The sequence below is a fragment of the Dreissena polymorpha genome, chromosome 6, assembly GCF_020536995.1.
Source record: "Dreissena polymorpha isolate Duluth1 chromosome 6, UMN_Dpol_1.0, whole genome shotgun sequence".
In the NCBI taxonomy this organism is placed as follows: Eukaryota; Metazoa; Mollusca; class Bivalvia; order Myida; family Dreissenidae; genus Dreissena; species Dreissena polymorpha.
In genome coordinates, this window is record NC_068360.1 from 29,612,653 (window position 1) to 29,633,113 (window position 20,461).

The following is a 20,461-nucleotide window of genomic DNA, read 5'->3' on the forward strand; positions in this document are numbered from 1 at the left end:
TTTCATCCTTCTGGACCATTTTCGAACTTGTCAGAGAAATCAATAAAACCAATGTTTTGACCAACTTTCATGATGATTGGGCAAAAATTGTGACTTCCAGAGTGTTTACAAGGTTTCTATTTAGCCAAATAAGGAAAACTGCCACGCCCACTGGCGGCCATGTTTTTCAACGGACCGGAACCACTTTTGAACTCAACCAACATATCATTAAGACAAATATTTTGACATAGTTACATTAAGATTGGGCATGAAATGTGACTTCTACAGTGTTTGCAAGTTTTTCTTTTTTTTGACCTAGTGACCTAGTTTTTGACCCGGCACGAACCGGTTTCGAACTTGCCCGAGATTTCATTGGGACGAAGCTTCTGACCAAGTTTCATGAAAATCGAAAAATAAATGTGGCCTCTGGAGTGTTATAGAACAAATGTTAACGGACGGACGTACGGCGGACAAAAACCGGTCACAAAAGCTCACCTGAGCAATCAGGTGAGCTAAAAAGACCCTTTAATGAGTCACTCAACCATGTGTACCCACTTGATATATTCTCCAATAGGCCGCTTGAGTGGTGAACATCCACATGGTATGGGTGTGTACTTTCCTGTCTTCACATTCAGCTTGTCAAAGTTCTACAAGACCATTTATGTACAAATGTATCACATTATGAACTGTTAGGCTACTAACATAATTAAATAAAATAAGTTGACAGTATCCATGGTACATCTCCAAACTAGTGAAAAACTCAAGATCATAATATAATGGCACACATCTTCAGAATGAATTTAGCCATTTCACCATAGGGTATACTCATTCAAATGACAGCATTTTTGTCATTTTCAACTCAATAATGTTGTGCAACTAACATTCCTCGACAACAAATTCTGGATCAAAATACTGTACAAATGCAGTCATAAGTGGAGATTTTTTCCTTTAAAAAGTTGATTAAAATGATAGTCTCAACTTATTAGATGGCTCATAAAAATATTAAGTAAAATGAAAATTGAGGTTTATCGATCCCCGCATCGCTGTAATGGTTGTACAAGATTTTGTTGCATAGACAACTCGCATTCCAAGTGAAAGAAACTGTTAATCAACTTGTTGATTTACAACGCAAAACCTTGTAGTACTGACACCAATTCATATAATCACATTTTTCAAATTCACTTTTGTTTTATTTTGATAATTTAATCCAAATTAAAAGTTTTAGATAAACAAGATATTATTCGGAATAGTTCATATTGTTCAATAGCAATTGTTATAACACTGCACATACAATATGCACTAACAGTGTTTTTTTTTCACCATTTGGGGAATGGGGCCAGGTCCCCTTGGATTGGGAAATATTGCATACTTTTGCCTAAAATTGGGAATTTATATTGTTTATTTTATGCTTATAAATACTTAAAAATTCATAATAAAAGTGATCACAAAATTATATTTTCTAAGGTTCAACTTATAGAGCTAGATTTGGAAATAATTTGACATGCTTAGACTCTCTTAAAAAATTTTTTTGGGGGGAAACCTTCAATTGGGAATTTTATGGTCCCATTTGGGAAAAATATATACTTTTTTCTATTGCCGTACTGGGAATGAATGGGTCCCCTTACGGACCCAAATTTGAACGAAAAAAAACACTGACTTACCTTTAACAAAAGTGGCCATTGTGATGTGTCTAGTTTGTGTACGTCTGAAGACGGCTTTATCAGAAAGTCACCCGTGTGTTGAGTTTCCTGGTAATAAAGAACATTTCATTAATGTGAAAATAAAGCTTATCATTACACAACTACAAAAGCCTTTGTTGTATTACTTTGAAATTTTACAAATTTTGCTGACACAAGAAATTTGACATAACCATTGAACAATAACAAAAAGTTTTATAAATTAAACTTTTACTAAACACTAGGACAACCACTTGCAGAAATTATATTAAACCTCGGCTATTTCTGTCCTGAAGATCTAGGGTCCTACTTTTTACTCATTGGTTGTTGTATTTGTCATGTTTTGTTTGATTTAATATGCAAGTTATATCTATTAGTCAATGTATATCAGCAAGTCCTGGAACAGGAAGGACTCATGACAAGCGAACAAGTGGAATGTTTGTGCAAGGCCCTCAATCTATCAAATCTGCCGCCGAATTTCGGTGGCAGTCCCCCACCTGAAAAGTATACTTTTTTCCCCTTTTGGGGGGAAAAATTCCCCCCCCCCCCCCAAAAAAAAAACAAAACATTTTTTTAATTTTTTTTTTTTAATAGAAAGATGTGTGTCATGATTATTATATCTCAATTCTATTTCAATTTAATCTTTTCAAACATACTAAATTATGAAAAATGTAATGGATATAGTGCAAACATGTACAAATGAAATAATGAGAGAGTAAGTAAAAACAAGGGACAAAATTGTCACAAAACCAGGTTTTCATTGTGAAAAAAAATCTGATAAAGGGAGAAAACTCAAACTGAACTTTTGAAATGAACAAACAAAATTAACCCCCTTTGTAAGTTTGTTTAAAAAAAAAATCTATTTTTAGTCGTGGCGACCTTGACATTGGAGATATTGACGTGATTCTTTCGTGCGACACACCGTCCCATGATGGTGAACAAATGTGCCAAATGATTTTAAAATCTCACAATGAATGACATAGTTATGGCCAGGACAAGCTCATTTATGGCCATTTTTGACCTTTGAACTCAAAGTGTGACCTTGACCTTGGAGATATCGACGTAATTATTTCGCGCGACACACCGTCCCATGATGGTGAACAAATGTGCCAAATGATTTTAAAATCTCACAATGAATGACATAGTTATGGCCAGGACAAGCTCATTTATGGCCATTTTTGACCTTTGAACTCAAAGTGTGACCTTGACCTTGGAGATATCGACGTAATTATTTCGCGCGACACACTGTCCAATGACAGGGTTCGACACTAAGGCACGTCCGACAGACATTGTCTAGTAAGATCGATGGTCGGGCTAGTAAAACTGCGGGCTAGCTTGTCCGACTGGTCGTATATAAATAAAATAAAAATCTATACTGATTCATAAAACTATAAATAACTGCTGTGAAAACCTGTACTTTTAATGTGTAAAATTACTCTTGTATTTACATTAAAACAAAACTAGTATATTTAAATAAACGCGGAGCATTCACATGATTCATCGCTATTTTTAGACGCAAAGGAGAGCTTCCTGCAGAAATTGCTTGTTTCAATTGGTCAAGTTGTCATGAATATTAATGATTTTCTGCAGTGTCGTAAAACTGTAGAGCATGATTTTACGACTTCTATCGAAAATCGGTATCGTCAATGAAAACATTTTTGCGTAGCAGACAAGATAATGTAATTTAAAGAATGGCTTTGTTCAAGTTCAAATTTTTGTCCGACAAATCAGTTTATAAAAAAGAGTCCGACACTTAACTGACACAAAACATAAATATGAAGAAACGTGAAAACGTCAATTTTATCCTAGATGGAAAATCGAGTCAGTTCCCATGGCTTGAATTTGACGAAGAAAAGCAAAAAAAGGGTTATTTTATTGTTTTACTCTATGCATAAAAAAATCTGGTGTTCACTGATAATTAACTGATAAATCCTGATTAAACTGTAACAGTTACATGACACAATTGTGTTCATTTGCTGTGTCATTTATGGTCTAGTAGACATCAGGTTCGGGCTAGTACATTTTAAGAGGAGCTGGTCCGACGGTCTTGCTGTAAAAAAAGTGAATGTCGAACCCTGAATGATGGTGAACAAATGTGCCAAATGATTTTAAAATCTGACAATGAACGACATAGTTATGGCCCGGACAAGCTTGTTCCGCCCGCCCGCCAGCCAGCCCGCCCGCATTCGCCAATCTAATAACCAGTTTTTTCCTTCGGAAAACCTGGTTAAAATCCCCAAAAAAGGGAAACGCCGCGAAAATTCCCCCTCCTAAGTGCTGCGGACCCCTTCCCCCAAAGTAGTGTGAGGGCCCTGGTGCCCTGATTATATCTGCTAAACAGTTCAAGTACTTACAGCAACATCCACATCTTTATTCTTTTTCTTGTGTCCTGCAAACATAAACAGGTATCCATGGCTACAACTAGGCACATCAATTATCATGAACAGCTCTTTTGTTACAACCTAAAGAGATGAAAATGAATGTGTTTTCATAGACTTAACATAGAAACAATATAAAACGATATACAAGGAAACCCTAAAAGCTGCTGCAGCATTACACTCATATAATCACAGTTCTTTATTACCGAAAACAGAACTTTATCTCAAAATCTTCCGAGTTTTACTCAATGACCATGGTACTGAAAACAAGAACAATAACAATCCTTATAGATTCTGCAACAAATGGCAATCATTTTCAACAAATATCTGCACAATTGTTGAGTAAACACTAGGAATACCACATATTTAAGGAATGGGTAAATGCTTGTTATATTGAAACAAGGGCTGTTTGTAAAACATGCATGCCCCCCATATGGGCTCTCCGTTGTAGTGACAGCCATTGTGTGAATATGTTTTTTGTCACTGTGACCTTGACCTTTGACCTAGTGACCTGAAAATCCATAGGGGTCATCTGCCAGTCATGATCAATGTACCTATGAAGTTTCATGATCCTAGCCAAAAGCGTTCTTGAGTTATCATCCGGAAACCATTTTACTATTTCGGGTCACCGTGACCTTGACCTTTGACCTAGTGACCTGAAAATCAATAGGGGTCATCTGCGAGTTATGATCAATCTACCTATCAAGTTTCATGATCCTAGGAATAAGCATTCTTGAGTTATCATCCGGAAACCATTTTACTATTTCGGGTTACCATGACCTTGACCTTTGACCAAGTGACCTGAAAATCATTAGGGGTTATCTGGGAGTCATGATCAATGTACATATGAAGTTTCATGATCCTAGGCATAAGCGTTCTTGAGTTATCATCCGGAAACCATTTTACTATTTCGGGTCACCGTGACCTTGACCTTTGACCTAGTGACCTGAAAATCAATAGGGGTCATCTGCCAGCCATTATCAATCTACCTACGAAGTTTCATGATCCTAGGCATAAGCGTTCTTGAGTTATCATCCGGAAACTATTTTACTATTTCGGGTCACTGTGACCTTGACCTTTGACCTAGTGCAGGCTTTTTCCGCTCCATTTTGGGAAAACGCCACACTGGAATTTTGGGATTTTCACGTCTTGAAAACCCCCATTTTGGGAAAAAAATTAATCGCAAAATTGGCTCAATTGGGAAAAATTATCGCATGTAAATAGTGTTTCTTATATTTCAAAGAAGCCGTTAACTGGTAAATAACGACTATTTGGATAACTTATTATTAAAGTTTTACAAAATATTATGAACATGTGTGATAAGTGCAGGTTTTTTAATCTGCATTTGGGGAAAAGGGTGGCCTTTTTTGAGGTGAAAAAAATCGTGCGAAGCGCCGGATTTTGAGGAAAATAAGGAAAGTCTTAAATAATCATTAACATATTTTACAGTTTTTAAAACCAATTCAAGGCAACAGATAATTTAATTATGCAATTTAATTATGCAATACTTTCTATTTTCTACACTGGATACACTTATATATTTTAAGGAGAAAAAAAAAAAAAAAAAATTTTTTTTTTTTTTTGAATTGGGAATTTTTTTTTGAATTGGGAAAAAAAACAACCAGATTTGCATTGGGAATGGGGCCGAATTTCGGACCCGTGGCATAGGGCGGAAAAGGCCTGTAGTGACCTGAAAATCAATAGGGGTCATCTGAGAGTCATGATCAATCTTCCTATTAAGTTTCATGATCCTAGGCCTAAGCGTTCTCGAGTTATCAACCGGAAACCATTTTACTATTTCGGGTCACTGTGACCTTGACCTTTGACCTAGTGACCTGAAAATCAATAGGGGTAAACTGCAAGTCATGATCAATCTACCTTTCAAGTTTCATGATCCTAGGCCTAAGCGTTCTTGAGTTATCATCTGGAAACCATTTTACTATTTGGGGTCACCGTGACCTTGACCTTTGACCTAGTGACCTCAAAATCAATAGGGGTCATCTGCGAGTCATGATCAATGTACCTATGAAATTTCATGATCCTAGCCCCAAGCGTTCTTGAGTTATCATTCGGAAAACACCTGGTGGACGGACCGACCGACAGACCGACATGTGCAAAGCAATATACCCCCTCTTCTTCGAAGGGGGGCATAATAAGCATTTAATAATTATTATAATGTTGGTGATTTTAAGCGAATATCCTGGGATGCAAAAAATTTATTAGTGGTAAGGACATATCAGCCTAAATTGAAATAACAAAATATATTCTTCAGTTTCCGAACAATTTGTTGCAAACATTCGAGTAAACAGCTCAAAACAATAAAAAATGTATTAGAAAATATTTGCTGTTGCACTTGCAAAAATAATAAGCAGGGTTTACGCAGGTCCATTATTAGTCCATATAAACGGACTCCCAGAACCTTTGATAATTTTTGCTATGGCGGCTCTGGGAGTCCATATGCACTCCTTCATACACATGGGTGAAGTTCAGCACACCAGTGATTTTTTTTGCCCAAAATTACAGCCGATATTCGGCTGCTTCGCAATTGAAAAAAAAGATGTTTTTTACCAAAAATTTGATTAAAATTTCCCCCAAAAAGACAAAATTTTCCCAATAAAGCCAATAAGATTACAGTGTTATTTAGCAATAATTTCGAACGAGTGCCAATTGAGCTTGTCGAGTCGTCGCCGAACGACAACTGACTTACGTATTGTTCGCTAATTTAGCCGAATACAATTTTTACGTTGCTATCCACATCTCTCTCTATATTGCGGAGGATACCGACGATAATAGTCGATGTATCCCGATTGTAAACGCCTGTGTTTTACACACGTCCAAGATGGCAGCAAGCAGACGAGAAATTTGAGATGAGTGGTGAAAATGATAAATTACGTTCAAATTAACAACGGATATCATATGGTTATTACGGAATCATTTATTGTGTGTGTCCATTAACGCAAAGTACAACATTTGAGATAAAAACAACAAATATTTATTAGAAATCTTCACAGTGAATGTGCATTACGGAAATCAGTGTTGGGGAAATCGGAGTTAGTCTACCGGTACTCACAAAGTTTATGCATTTAAGATGAGTATCGTTCGAAAATGGAAAGAGACAAACATGATATGATTTATATGTTAGTGGATCTGTGTATAATCAGATTCATATGCATATTCTGCTTTATTATGTTTGTCACGCTTTACAGTTTACTGAAATAGCATTGAATGGAGGATGTCAAGTTGAAAGGTAAAGAAATGAAATAAATTATTTTAACTCCATTTAATACATCATTGACATAGCAAGACCACTAAAGCGTTTTTTTTTTAAATATTTGTTAATGTTTTCACCATATGATATTTAATTTAACACAAGGGACAAAATTGTCACAACACCAGGTTTTCATTGTGAAAAAAAATCTGATTAAGGGAGACAACTCAAACTGAACTTTTGAAATGAACAAACAAAATTAACTCCCTTTGTAAGTTTGTTTCAAAATAAATCAATTTTAAGTTGTGGTGACCTTGACATTGGAGATATTGACGTGATTCTTTCGTGCGACACACCGTCCCATGATGGTGAACAAATGTGCCAAATAATTGTAAAATCTCACAATGAATGACATAGTTATGGCCCAGACAAGCTCATTTATTGCCAATTTTGACCTTTGAACTCAAAGTGTGACCTTGACCTTGGAGATATCGACGTAATTATTTCGCGCGACACACCGTCCAATGATGGTGAACAAATGTGCTAAATGATTTTAAAATATGACAATGAACGACATAGTTATGGACCCGACAAGCTTGTTCCGCCCGCCCGCCAGCCAGCCAGCCCGCCCGCATTCGCCAATCTAATAACCAGTTTTTTCCTTCGGAAAACCTGGTTCAAAATACTGAATTAAATTCTTACTGTTGAAGAGGTTATGATTAAATGGTATATTTAAGAATCTTTATAGAATATTGCAAGTTCAATATGCATGTGGAAGGATATTAACTTAACATTGTCTTCATTGTAAGAACACATTAAATAAGCACTTTATAATATAAAAATGTTGTCAAACATTCTTTAATAATTTTAATTCTGTTCTTATTATCATATTTTTGATGTTTCCCAATGTCATGGTTTATCGCGCTATTTTTCCCAATTTCAAGTTTAACGCGCTAATTTTCCCAATCCAAATGGCACAGGCTGTAACAAAAAACAGCAAAAAAATCACTGCACACGGAATCTGTGCGCTTCACTAAACAGAGTTACAGATGTGGTTCGAGACAAATTGAGGAAAAAAATGAATAAACTTCATAACCATGTTAAATTAACCTGAATGGAAACCTACGGATGTTATCCTTTGCATGCATCCGATAAAAACACGACGATGTTTCAACACACTTTTCTCGCCGACATTATGTTTAAATTTGAAACAGTGTATTCTGTATCAACAGGGGTGGCGAAATCTCAAAAAACTATACTTGTCCACGGACAACCATTTAGGAAATTTAACTTGTCCGTTGCTTAACTACACTTGTCCGTTAATGTTTATATAAATTATTAACGCATTTATTGATTAATGTAAAACAATGTGGAATATACCAAAATAAGTTTGATTTGCTAGTTTTATTTATAGTTGTATTTCAATAGTACATTCATTATAGCAGTATATTATAAACAATATAAATACTTTCTAAAACTTTAAATCTTGCAAAGCTAGTGTTATTTAAACATGTGTTGAACATAAGTACATCGTAATCTTAACAAATTAAACTAGTCCAATATGTCGACCTCATCAGACTGAGGCTCTGTGCCGCTACTGGTAGCAATTTGATTATCATCAACTGGTAACCATTGAAAATCTGTGAGCCAAGTTTCTTGAAAAGTTCTGGTGCGTTTACTTAGATCATATTTTTTATCATAATCTTTCTTAGTTTTTTGGGAGGTGGACTGCTCAAAGCTTCGGGTTTCTGCCCCGTTGTTGAAGATTTAAAATAACTAAATGTTCCATTTTTTACCATTAAAGTCGTCTTAAATAACAAGGTAGACCGTGTTTTGATTATCTTACTTTGATACTTTTTATTTCCGTCTGATTGTAAAAATAAAGAAACCAGTCTGTACACTGTCTAACAGTCGGGCCGAATGTTTAAAATGCGGCATGCTCCTGGTCTCTTATATAATAAGGGAGATCACTGCGCAGGAGAGTGCCCCTATTTTAGCTTGATTGCTCCGCAAATAGCACTGACAATGTAATTGCATGTCAACATCCGGTTTTGTAAAACTTAATTACGGCTTTAATACAATGTATTTTTTTGTATACCTGGACCCGACTTTTAAAGAACTTGTTGTCCACGGACAACTTAATTGAAAAAAATCAGTTGCCCAGACAAGCAAATGTACGACTCGGGCAACTCGGACATTTGATTTCGCCACCCCTGATCAAACCACATCGTTATTGACTTTTTGGCTCCAACACATAACGCGACGTACAAAATATTGGTGTAATGCGACCTGACCTATATTGGGTCAATTTTCCAAAATGGCGGATACAGCGTACAAAACAAAATCTTAGTCAATACAAATCAATTATTTCTTGCTTTAATGGTACCATTTGGATGAATTTGTGGTTTAGATAGGTAAATTTTAATAAGCTCTTGCAGTTTCAATGTTCATTAACCTTTGAATTGTTGATAACATTTTGCACCCATGGACAAGAGAGAGAGCATTGCAACTCTCAGCCTAAGCTGAGAGTTGAATTATTGCAACTAGTCCAACTCTCAGCCTAAGCCGAGAGTTGAATTATTGCAACTAGTCCAACATTAAAATAGAATTTTGTTAAAAATAGCATTTTTTGCTCCAATGTCTGCAGTCATTGTTCTTACATGCCTGTTCTTATGTCAATAACTTTATGTCAACGTTTTTTTCCAAATAGATACCCTTGCTACAAAAACCATTTCCTATCTTAGGAGGAAAACCGATTAACTTTTTATGTGTCAACAAAACGGTCGGCACGTGGTCAATTCACATGTGAGAATCTTTCGGCGTTTTCACGACAATATTAACAATGACATTCCTATTTCTGGTTATAAAATACTTTGCAAATACGTAAAATATATAATGCAACATTTATATTTTGTTTCTGATGCGATTTATTAAATTATTTTCTATAACACGATGCTTACCTTCCATTCTTAAACAACACGTGGGATGTTAAGCCGTGAAAATGGGGAAACACTCTTTTCCATTTTCCTGATTCCATTGGCTGTTTCGTCCCCTGTTTCGATTGGCTGTTTCGGCTATGGAAAATAGTTGTATGGCCATACACGAGAAAGACCGGTTATGGAAGAGAAAGACCGGTTATAAAACATTTAGTTTTAGAAAGACGTCCGAGGACTAAAAGATAAAAAGTAAATAGTAATAACATAAATTTCATTCTTAAATACGAATGAAATTATATGTACTGGTACTAGTCTTCTATCTGCAATGGTCAAATATGGATGTGTATGGTGTACTTAATAAATAAATAAACTACACGTATGGTTTATAAGTTTAATGTACATCGATAATAAATATATAATCAGGCAACATGATAGTGCGCGTGCATGTGATGAGCGCTACTGCAAGTCGACTAAGGCCACAGTAAATAACTATTAAAATGACAACATTGCTCATTTCTTCAAGTCGACTATGGCCACAGTGAATGACTCTGAAAATGAAACAATTTTTCGTTACTGCAAGTCAAATATAGCTACAGTAAATTACTCTAAAAATGTCACCAATGATCATTAATGAAAGTCGACTATGACCACAGCAAATGTCTCTTAAAATGACACAATTGTTCATTACTGCAAGTAGACTATGGCCACAGTTAATCACTCTTAAAATGACACCATCGTTCATTACTGAAAGTCGACTATGGCCACAGCAAATGGCTCTTAAAATGTCCCCATCGTTCATTACTGCAAGTCGACTAAGGCCAGGGTAAATGACTCTTAAAAAGACACCATTTTTCATTACTTCAAGTCGACTATGGCCACAGTAAATGACTCTTAAAATGACACCATCGTTCATTACTGCTAGTCGACTATGGCCACAGTAAATGCCTCTTAAAATGACACCATCGTACATTACTGCAAGTCGACTATGGCCACAGTAAATGACTCTTTAAATGACACCATTGTTCATTACTGCAAGTCGACTATGGCCACAGTAAATGACTCTTAAAATAACACCATCGTTCATTTCTAAAAGTCGACTATGGCCACAGTAAATGACTCTTAAAACGAAACCATCGTTCATCACTGAAAGTCGACTATGGCCACAGTAAATTACTCTTAAAGGGGCCTTTTCACAGATTTTGGCATTTTTTAACTAATTCATTGAAAGCTTTATATCGATAAATGTAAACATTGGATCGTAAAAGCTCCAGTAAAAAATCAAGAATAAAATTAAAAAAAGGAAAAGAACATTGCCCGGACCAGGTTTCGAACCAGTGACCCCTGGAGTCCTGCCAGAGTCCTAAAGTAAAAACGCTTTAGCCTACTGAGCTATTCCGCCAAGTACACATATTGGACGTATTTTATACTTTATATAAGCAATCTTCGTAGTTTCACAAAATTTAACGACAAAAACAGAACTCTCCAAATTATTCAATCGTTTCGCGTTGCAACGCTTTATAACTTTTAGGTTTTAAAATCGTCAAAAGATGCATATAATGGCTATATTAGACCATGGTAAATGTTCAGTATTACTGTTTCCTCACAAATATCATAACTAAAACGAAAATTTGCGAATCTGAAACAACTTTTTTCAATTTTGTCAATTTACCAAAGCGTGAAAAGATCCCTTTAAAATGTCAGCACTGTTCATTACTGCATGTCGAATATGGCCACAGTAAATGACTCTTAAAATAACACCATCGTTCATTAATAAAAGTCGACTATGGCCACAGTAAATGACTCTTAAAATGACACCATCGTTCATTACTGCTAGTCGACTATGGCCACAGTAAATGCCTCTTAAAATGACACCATCGTACATTACTGCAATTCGACTATGGCCACAGTAAATGACTCTTAAAATGACACCATTGTACATTACTGCAAGTCGACTATGGCCACAGTAAATGACTCTTAAAATGACACCATTGTACATTACTGCAAGTCGACTATGGCCACAGTAAATGACTCTTAAAATGTTACCACTGTTCATTACTGCAAGTCGACTATGGCCACAGTAAATGACTCTTAAAATGTCATCACTGTTCATTACTGCAAGTCGACTATGGCAACATTAAATGCTATCTAGGTCCCTGTGGCATACAAAACTTGATTTTCCATTGTCACATCGACGGTGGAAGACAGATGAGCAATGGTTTCATAGGATTTCTACATGTTCTAGTGGTTACAATAATGTAAAAGAAAGTCATATATATTTTACTCTTCATTGGATCACATAAGTTCATAGGAATTTGGTCGAAGTTCTATCGCCATTTCATTCCGATCTTTTTTATATATATTTCAGTGACGTTTTGTGGTTGCTTAACCATTGCAAATTTATTACAAACGTAGACGCGGCACCAAAAAGTTCCATCGGATATGGATTTTGCGTTTTCACGTTAGAGGTATTAATTCATACATTACTCTCCGTTGCATGCCTATTGATTATCATATTCAAATATTAATGCACAATTTCATTAACGTATTGCCATACTCTTGAAACAGTGTACATGCTATAATCATTTGGTTCTTTTTTATCAGTTTTTTCCTCATGTAATTCAGGCACTGACTGTCGTGGAGAAAACCATCCAAGATACCTTTTCAGAAAACAGGTAAGTTGTAATTGTCATAAATAAGGTAGCTTTTCTGCAATTAAATTCAATGCACTGATATACTAAGCTTATTCAAAATGTGCGTTAATGCTTACAAAAACTGACTTTAATAGCAGAAAAGCTTTGTAAACGGCGTAGTATTCGAACTCGGTCTTGCCACCGAAACCTATGTGTGACGGTGTTGTGGAATTGGTCTTGATGCGTCTGTTACTTGCCCAAAGTCAATAGCTACTTCGAATTCTATGAGCTCCGAACGAAATAGATAAACTCTATATGAGAAATTCGTAAAGACCAAAGTATCGCAATGATCCGGTTGCATTACGAACAGGCACTTAGTACAGTACAATGCCTAGCAATGGCAACTGTATATTGCATAAGCGCTTGGCATTCAAAATACCAATTATATTGAAAGCTATCTGTGTTCCCTTATTTATATAACCACTTTATATTTAGGATAAGAGCCGAAATATTTTGAATCAATCAACGATAAAAGTCGAGGTTCGATTGTAAAGAAAAAATATGTGTTATTCGCTTATTCACAATTTCTCCTGACAAACGGTACCATACACAATGTAAAACTTTCCCTTTCTTTGATTTCATACAAATTTCACAAAACATGGGAAATTGATTGCTTACTTAAACTGTCAATAATGACGACATTTACAGGAACCACCCTTTGGTAAAGCTCGTAGCTAACGAAAAGCTGAAATCAGCTTACAAGAAGAACAAAAGGTATTTCGTATTATTATTTTTTTATTGAGTATTGATTTTGTTCATGAACTATTCCAGTCAGCCATAACATAATCATTGGGCCGTTTACAATGGATTTAGAAAGTGAAAAATAAACATAATATTGCATATGACCGATTTTGTAAAGGTTAAAATTAGTATGTGGAAAGATGTACATCTAAGGTCGTGCTCGATCGAGACTGCCATCAACATTTGTTAAAAACTAAACTTAAACTTATAAAAATTAAAACCAATACCATTTCTATATTAAATTACAGACTAGTTTCATCGTATACAGAATCCGTCCTCGTCAAGGAAGCGTGTTCAATGATCATGCAAGAGGTAAAGAGTATGGTCTTTGATTATTTTTTGTAACAAGTATTATCTTACAATAATATATACGTTTTCAAAACATGATTTTATTTATAAGAGTGCGTAACATTTTGTTCATTTTGTGCACAACCACATTTTATTCACGAAAGTATAAACTTGCGCTGTGTTTGTGTAAATTTAATTCGTCAAATGTAAATATTTTAAATGTTAATGGGAAGAACAAATTCTTAAAATGTACAATATCTCCATATAACATGCCTGTTAGACTGTCAATAGACATAGAATCCCGTTTTATTTTTTACGCGTTTTTTTTAAAGGCGAGTCCGAACAATATAAATAGTAAAGGCAAAAATTTAAAGTTATATAATTAATTGAAAAAAGTATATCGGTTTCGAATGTCATACAATAATTATTTTCTTCTTTGGTGTCAAAGTAAACTACATATTCGTACAGAAAATATTTCACAGTACATGTATGTAAAATGTGTTAAATATTCTCATAATCGTTTGTTTCATATCATAAAACTGCACGCGACTGGATGTAGTTATAAAGAGGCCACAGAGGCTCTGCAACGAACGGTGGCCAAAAGTATTTTCACAGCATATAGCCTGGCAACAACTCACCGTATGTATTGTCCATATCATTAATACTACAATGATCAGTTTTGTAAAAAAAATATAGCAGTCATATTAGGTTTTTCTTTTCGTATAAATGTCATAGAAATTTCATTCGGATTTACGTTTTACAAAATGGTTTAAAGAGATATCTGTAACGTGTTTTAGCATAACCAAGCCATTAATACAATTACTAGTCACAGGCAATTTATGATTAGTAAAAGTTTATCGTATCATCGAAATAAAACAATTACTTATAAGTGTCTTCGTAGCCTTTGACACTTTAAAAGTTTGACTTGTTATGTAACTTGATGTGTTTTTAGTTCATTTTCACAAATATTTTGGGTTTTTTAATGCAGGCTCGAGCATAAAAGAATATTGATCAAGCGCCCTAGCAGATAGACGTAAGTAAAACACGGAACATAAATTGTACAGATGAAATTGTAGGTGCTCATGAAATTTCATGTAAGAAATTTTTCTGGATAGTAGATGTATATTCATGTTAAAAAGCAAGTTTTCTTGTAGCGAATGTCACAACTTTCATGGTACTCAAAAACTGTGTGAGAATCCTAGTCAATATGTCGTACCAGATTGGATTTTGTTGCAATCTATTTCAAAGGTTAAGCCTGGTGAACACAAAGACGCTAACATCCTGCAGAAAAGTTCAACATGGCTGACAACACCGTACGGTCGGAAGATGTGTAAGGACAAAAGTGGGATCGTTGCATTACAGACACCGGTTTACTGTTAACTGTTGAGTTATCGATCCGGACAGAACTTAAGTGTGCACCACTGCAGTATGATGACATTTAAGTTTTATAGACTTTCATGCAATAGTTACTGTCACACAGCTCCGGGCATTGAAAGTGGAAGGACGGAGAACCACACAGAAACAATATCGGCGAATGCTGATGTATATTTGTTTTAAGTTTCGTGAAATAGGTACTGTGAAATAGCTCCGGACGTACAACCTTCCTGAATTTCAATCTATTAAGGGGCAATAAATTAATAACGCGTGCACCGCAGTATGATTGAACACATTCATATTAAGTTTAATGAAATTTAATAAATAATTATTGATAAACACCTCCGGACATCGCCAAAATAATATTCCTTCACTGTCTTAGAAGGGTAAAAAGCCATCATAATGGAGGTGTCATTTTGTCTACTTACAAGAGTTGGCGCATTCGGATTAAATGCGTATTCTACATGCAATAATAAATGCATGCAAAAATAAATATCTTTCTTGCAACAAGCGTAAATCTACTGCAAATCTTAGCAAAACATTTGCAAACGTATGTGCGTGTGTATAGTGACGCAATCATACGTTTTTCCATAGGTAATTTGTTTCTTAATGACAATATGTTTATATTTGATTAATAAAATACCTGGATATTATATGAATATGTCAGTTTCCGTTCCGAATCGCCCCCGTGCTTCTTTCTAGCAGCACCATGTACCTTTTGGGATCAAAGATCTTACCCTGTATTATACATACGTACGTGGTCCTTTATTCATGGCAGGTGATGAATTGCCAAAACAGAACGGCACAAAAAGAAACGAAATACAAAAAGAGTACAATAAAGCCGGTGTCACCGCTTTGGAACGGTCAATGTTAACTACTGGGCAGGTTAAACAGGTTAATGAGCGCTCAAACTCATACGTGAATCAGGAATATTCATTATACATACAAGTGTAAAATATAGTACTCTTACATTGTATTATATTTATGGCTATATGGTTGATAAGAGCGCCTATGTCTTTTGACTAAATCTCGTTCATATTTCAGTATTTATGGCTATATGGCGAATAAGAGCGACTATGTCTTTTGAATAAATGCTTATAATGGGATAAGAGCGCGTTTGTCTTTTCCTTAAATCTCGTTCTAATTTCCGTATTTATTGCCTATATGGATGATAAAAGAGACTATTTGTTTTAACAAAATGTCGTTCATATTTCCGTATTAATGCTTATCAAGGGAAAAGAGCGCCTATGTATATTGACTAAATCTCGTTCATATTTCCGTATTAATGGCTATATGGCGGATAAGAGCGCCTATGTGGTTTGCCTAAAACTCGTTCACAATTTTGTATTAATGCTTATGATGGCATAAGAGCGCCTTTGTCTTTATACAAAATCTCATTCACATTTTCGTATTAATGCTTAAACATAGATAATTGGGGTTATTTACTGTGGCCATAGTCGACTTTCAGTAATGAACTATGGTGTCATTTTAAGAGTCATTTACTGTGGCCATAGTCGACATTAAGTAATGAAGGATGGTGTCATTTTAAGAGTCTTTTACTGTGGCCATAGTCGACTTTCAGTAATGAACGATGTCGTCATTTTAGGAGGCATTTACTGTGGCCATAGTCGACTTGTAATAATAAACGATGGGTGTCATTTTAAGAGTCATTTACTGTGGCCACAGTCGACTTTTAGTAATGAACGATGGTGTCATTTTAATAGTCATTTACTGTGGCCATAGTCGACTTTGAGTAAAGAACGATGGTGTTATTTTAAGAGTCATTTACTGTGGCCATAGTTGACCTTTAGTAATGAACGGTGGTTTCATTTTAAGAGTTATTTACTGTGGCCATAGTCGACTTTCAGTAATGAACGATGATGTTATTTTAAAAGTCATTTACTGTGGTCATAGTCGACTTGCAGTAATGAACGATGGTGTCATTTTAAGAGTCATTAACTGTTGCCATAGTCGACTTGCAGTAATGAACGATGGTTCCATTTTAAGAGTCATTTACTGTGGCAATAATCGACTTGCAGTAATGAACGATGGTGTCATTTTAAGAGTCATTTACTGTGGCCATAGTCGACTTGCAGTAATGAACGATGGTTTTATTTTAATAGTCATTTACTGTGGCCATAGTCGACTTTTAGTATTGAACGATGGTGTCATTTTAAGAGTCATTTACTGTGGCCATAGTCGACCTTTAGTAATGAACGGTGGTTTCATTTTAAGAGTTATTTACTGTGGCCATAGTCGACTTGCAGTAATGAATGATGGTCTTATTTTAAGAGTCATATACTGTGGCCATAGTCGACTTGCAGTAATGAACGATGGTGTCATTTTAAGTGTCATTTACTGTGGCTATAGTCGATTTTCAGTAATGAACGATGGTGTCATTTTAAGAGTCATTTACTGTGGCCATAGTCGACATTTAGTAATGAAGGATGGTGTCATTTTAAGAGTAATTTACTGTGGCCATAGTCGACTTTCAGTAATGAACGATGGCGTCATTTTAAGAGTCATTTACTGTGGCCATAGTCGACTTGTAATAATAAACGATGGGTGTCATTTTAAGAGTCATTTACTGTGGCCATAGTCGACTTTTAGTAATGAACGATGGTGTCATTTAAATAGTCATTTACTGTGGCCATAGTCGACTTTGAGTAATGAACGATGGTGTTATTTTAAGAGTCATTTACTGTGGCCATAGTTGACCTCGAGTAATGAACGATGGTGTCATTTTAAGAGTCATTAACTGTTGCCATAGTCGACTTGCAGAAATGAACGATGGTTCCATTTTAAGATTCATTGACTGTGGCCATATGCGACTTCCAGTAATGAACGATGGTGTTTTTTTAAGAGTCATTTAGTGTGACCATAGTCGACTTGCAGTAATGAACGATGGTTCTATTTTAAGAGTCATTTACTGTGGCCATAGTCGACTTGCAGTAATGAACAGTGGTGTCATTTTAAGAGTCATTTACTGTGGCAATAGTCGACTTCCAGTTATGAACGGTGGTTTCATTTTAAGAGTCATTTACTGTCGCCATAGTCGACTTGCAGTTATGAACGATGGTGTCATTTTAAGAGTCATTTACTGTGGCAATAGTCGACTTGCAGTAATGAACAGTAGTGACATTTTAAGAGTCATTTACTGTGGCCATAGTCGACTGCCAGTTATGAACGGTGGTTTCATTTTAAGATTCATTTACTGTGACCATAGTCGAATTGAAGTAATGAACGATGGGTGTCATTCGAAGAGTCATTTACTGTGGCCATAGTCGATTTGCAGTAATGAACGATGGTCTCATTTTAAGAGTCATTTACTGTGGCCATAGTCGACTTTCAGTAATGAACGATGTTGTTATTTTAAGAGTCATTTACTGTGGCCATAGTCGACTTTTAGTACTGAACGATGGTGTCATTTTAAGAGTCATTTACTGTGGCCATAGTCGACCTTTAGTAATGAACGATGGTGTCATTTTAAGAGTCATTTACTGTGGCTATAGTCCACTTGCAGTAATGAATGATGGTCTTATTTTAAGAGTCATTTACTGTGGCCATAGTCGACTTGCAGTAATGGGCGATGGTGTCATTTTAAGAGTCATTTACTGGGGCCATAGTCGACTTGCAGTAATGAACGATGGTCTTATTTTAAGAGTCATATACTGTGGCCATAGTCGACTTCCAGTAATGAACAATTGTTTCATTTTAAGTCTCATATACTGTGGCCATAGTCGACTTGCAGTAATGAACGATGGTGTCATTTTAAGAGTCATTTACTGTGGCCATAGTCGACTTGCAGTAATGAGCAGTAGTGACATTTTAAGAGTCATTTACTGTGGCCACAGTCGACTGCCAGTAATGAACGGTGGTGTCATTTTAAGAGTCATTTACTGTGGCCATAGTCGAATTGAAGTAATGAACGATGGTGTCATTTTAAGAGTCATTTACTGTGGCCATAGTCGACTTGCAGTAATGAACGATGGTCTCATTTTAAGAGTCATTTACTGTGGCCATAGTCGACTTGCAGTAATGAGCAGTGGTGACATTTTAATAATCATTTACTGTGGCCATAGTCGACTGCCAGTAATGAACGGTGGTGTCATTTTATGAGTCATTTACTGTGGCCATAGTCGAATTGAAGTAATGAACGATGGTGTCATTTTAAGAGTCATTTACTTTGGCCATAGTCGACTTGCAGTAATGAACGATGGTCTTATTTTAAGAGTCATTTACTGTGACCATAGTCGACTTTCAGTAATGAACGATGGTGTTATTATAAGAGTCATTTACCGTGGCCATAGTCGATTTTTAGTAATGAACGATGATGTCATTTTAAGAGTCATTTACTGTGGCCATAGTCAACCTTTAGAAATAAACGATGGTGTCATTTTAAGAGTCATTTACTGTGGCCATAGTCGACTTGCAGTAATGAACGATGGTGTCATTTTAAGAGTCATTTACTGTGGCCATAGTCGACTTGTAGTAATGAACGATGGGTGTCATTTTAAGAGTCATTTACTGTGGCCATAGTCGATTTGTAGTAATTAACGATGGGTGTCATTTTAAGAGTCATTTACTGTGGCCATAGTCGACTTGCAGTAATGAACGATGGTGTCATTTTAAGAGTCATTTACTGTGGCCATAGTCGACTTTGAGTAATGAACGATGGTGTTATTTTAAGAGTCATTTACTGTGGCCATATTCGACTTGCAGTAATGAACGATGGTCTCATTTTAAGAGCCATTTACTGTGGCCATAGTCGACTTTCAGAAATGAAAGATGGTGCGATTTTCAGTGTTATTTACTGTGGCCATATTCGACTTTTAGTAAAGACTATATACTATTTATAGTCAAGAACAATAATTCGATTTTAAAATAATCTTTAGTGGTAAAGGATGAGGTGTGCTAACGAATGCAATTTGAAATATTATTTTCTCACGCCGTTGTAGACTTCTAGAAGGAAAGAACTAAAAAAATAGACTTTTTGTTTTAAATGTATTAGTCCGTCGGTACCGTACATATTACGAACAAACGTATTCGCTTTTAAATGTAACTTAAATCTTTTGAACATCATGCACAAACTATTTAGCGTTGAACTGTTTTGCTGAATAAAAAAAAATGTTGCGTAATTTGGTGTTTCACTGCCTTTTTGCAGACAATGGAAAAGAGACATTTCAGACAA

At 35.6% G+C, this 20,461-nt stretch overlaps 1 protein-coding gene and 1 long non-coding RNA gene across 2 annotated transcripts in view; one reads left to right on the forward strand and one right to left on the reverse strand.

Annotated features, from left to right (window-relative positions):
- LOC127836394 (H/ACA ribonucleoprotein complex subunit DKC1-like) overlaps positions 1-10,284 on the reverse strand; it is a 33,710-nt gene extending 23,426 nt beyond the window's left edge. The window contains exons 1-4 of the mRNA XM_052363004.1: positions 10,202-10,284; positions 4,010-4,044; positions 1,641-1,727; positions 535-626 (exon numbers count right to left, since the gene is read on the reverse strand). Coding sequence (XP_052218964.1) covers positions 535-626; positions 1,641-1,727; positions 4,010-4,044; positions 10,202-10,208 — 221 coding nt within the window. The 5' untranslated portion in view covers positions 10,209-10,284. The remainder of the gene's footprint in view (positions 1-534; positions 627-1,640; positions 1,728-4,009; positions 4,045-10,201) is intronic.
- Positions 10,285-13,927: 3,643 nt separating this feature from the next.
- Positions 13,928-15,923, forward strand: LOC127836401 (uncharacterized). The gene is made up of 3 exons (XR_008028750.1): positions 13,928-14,535; positions 14,885-14,929; positions 15,145-15,923. It is a non-coding gene; the product is annotated as an uncharacterized LOC127836401 (long non-coding RNA).
- The last annotated feature ends 4,538 nt before the right edge of the window (positions 15,924-20,461 follow it).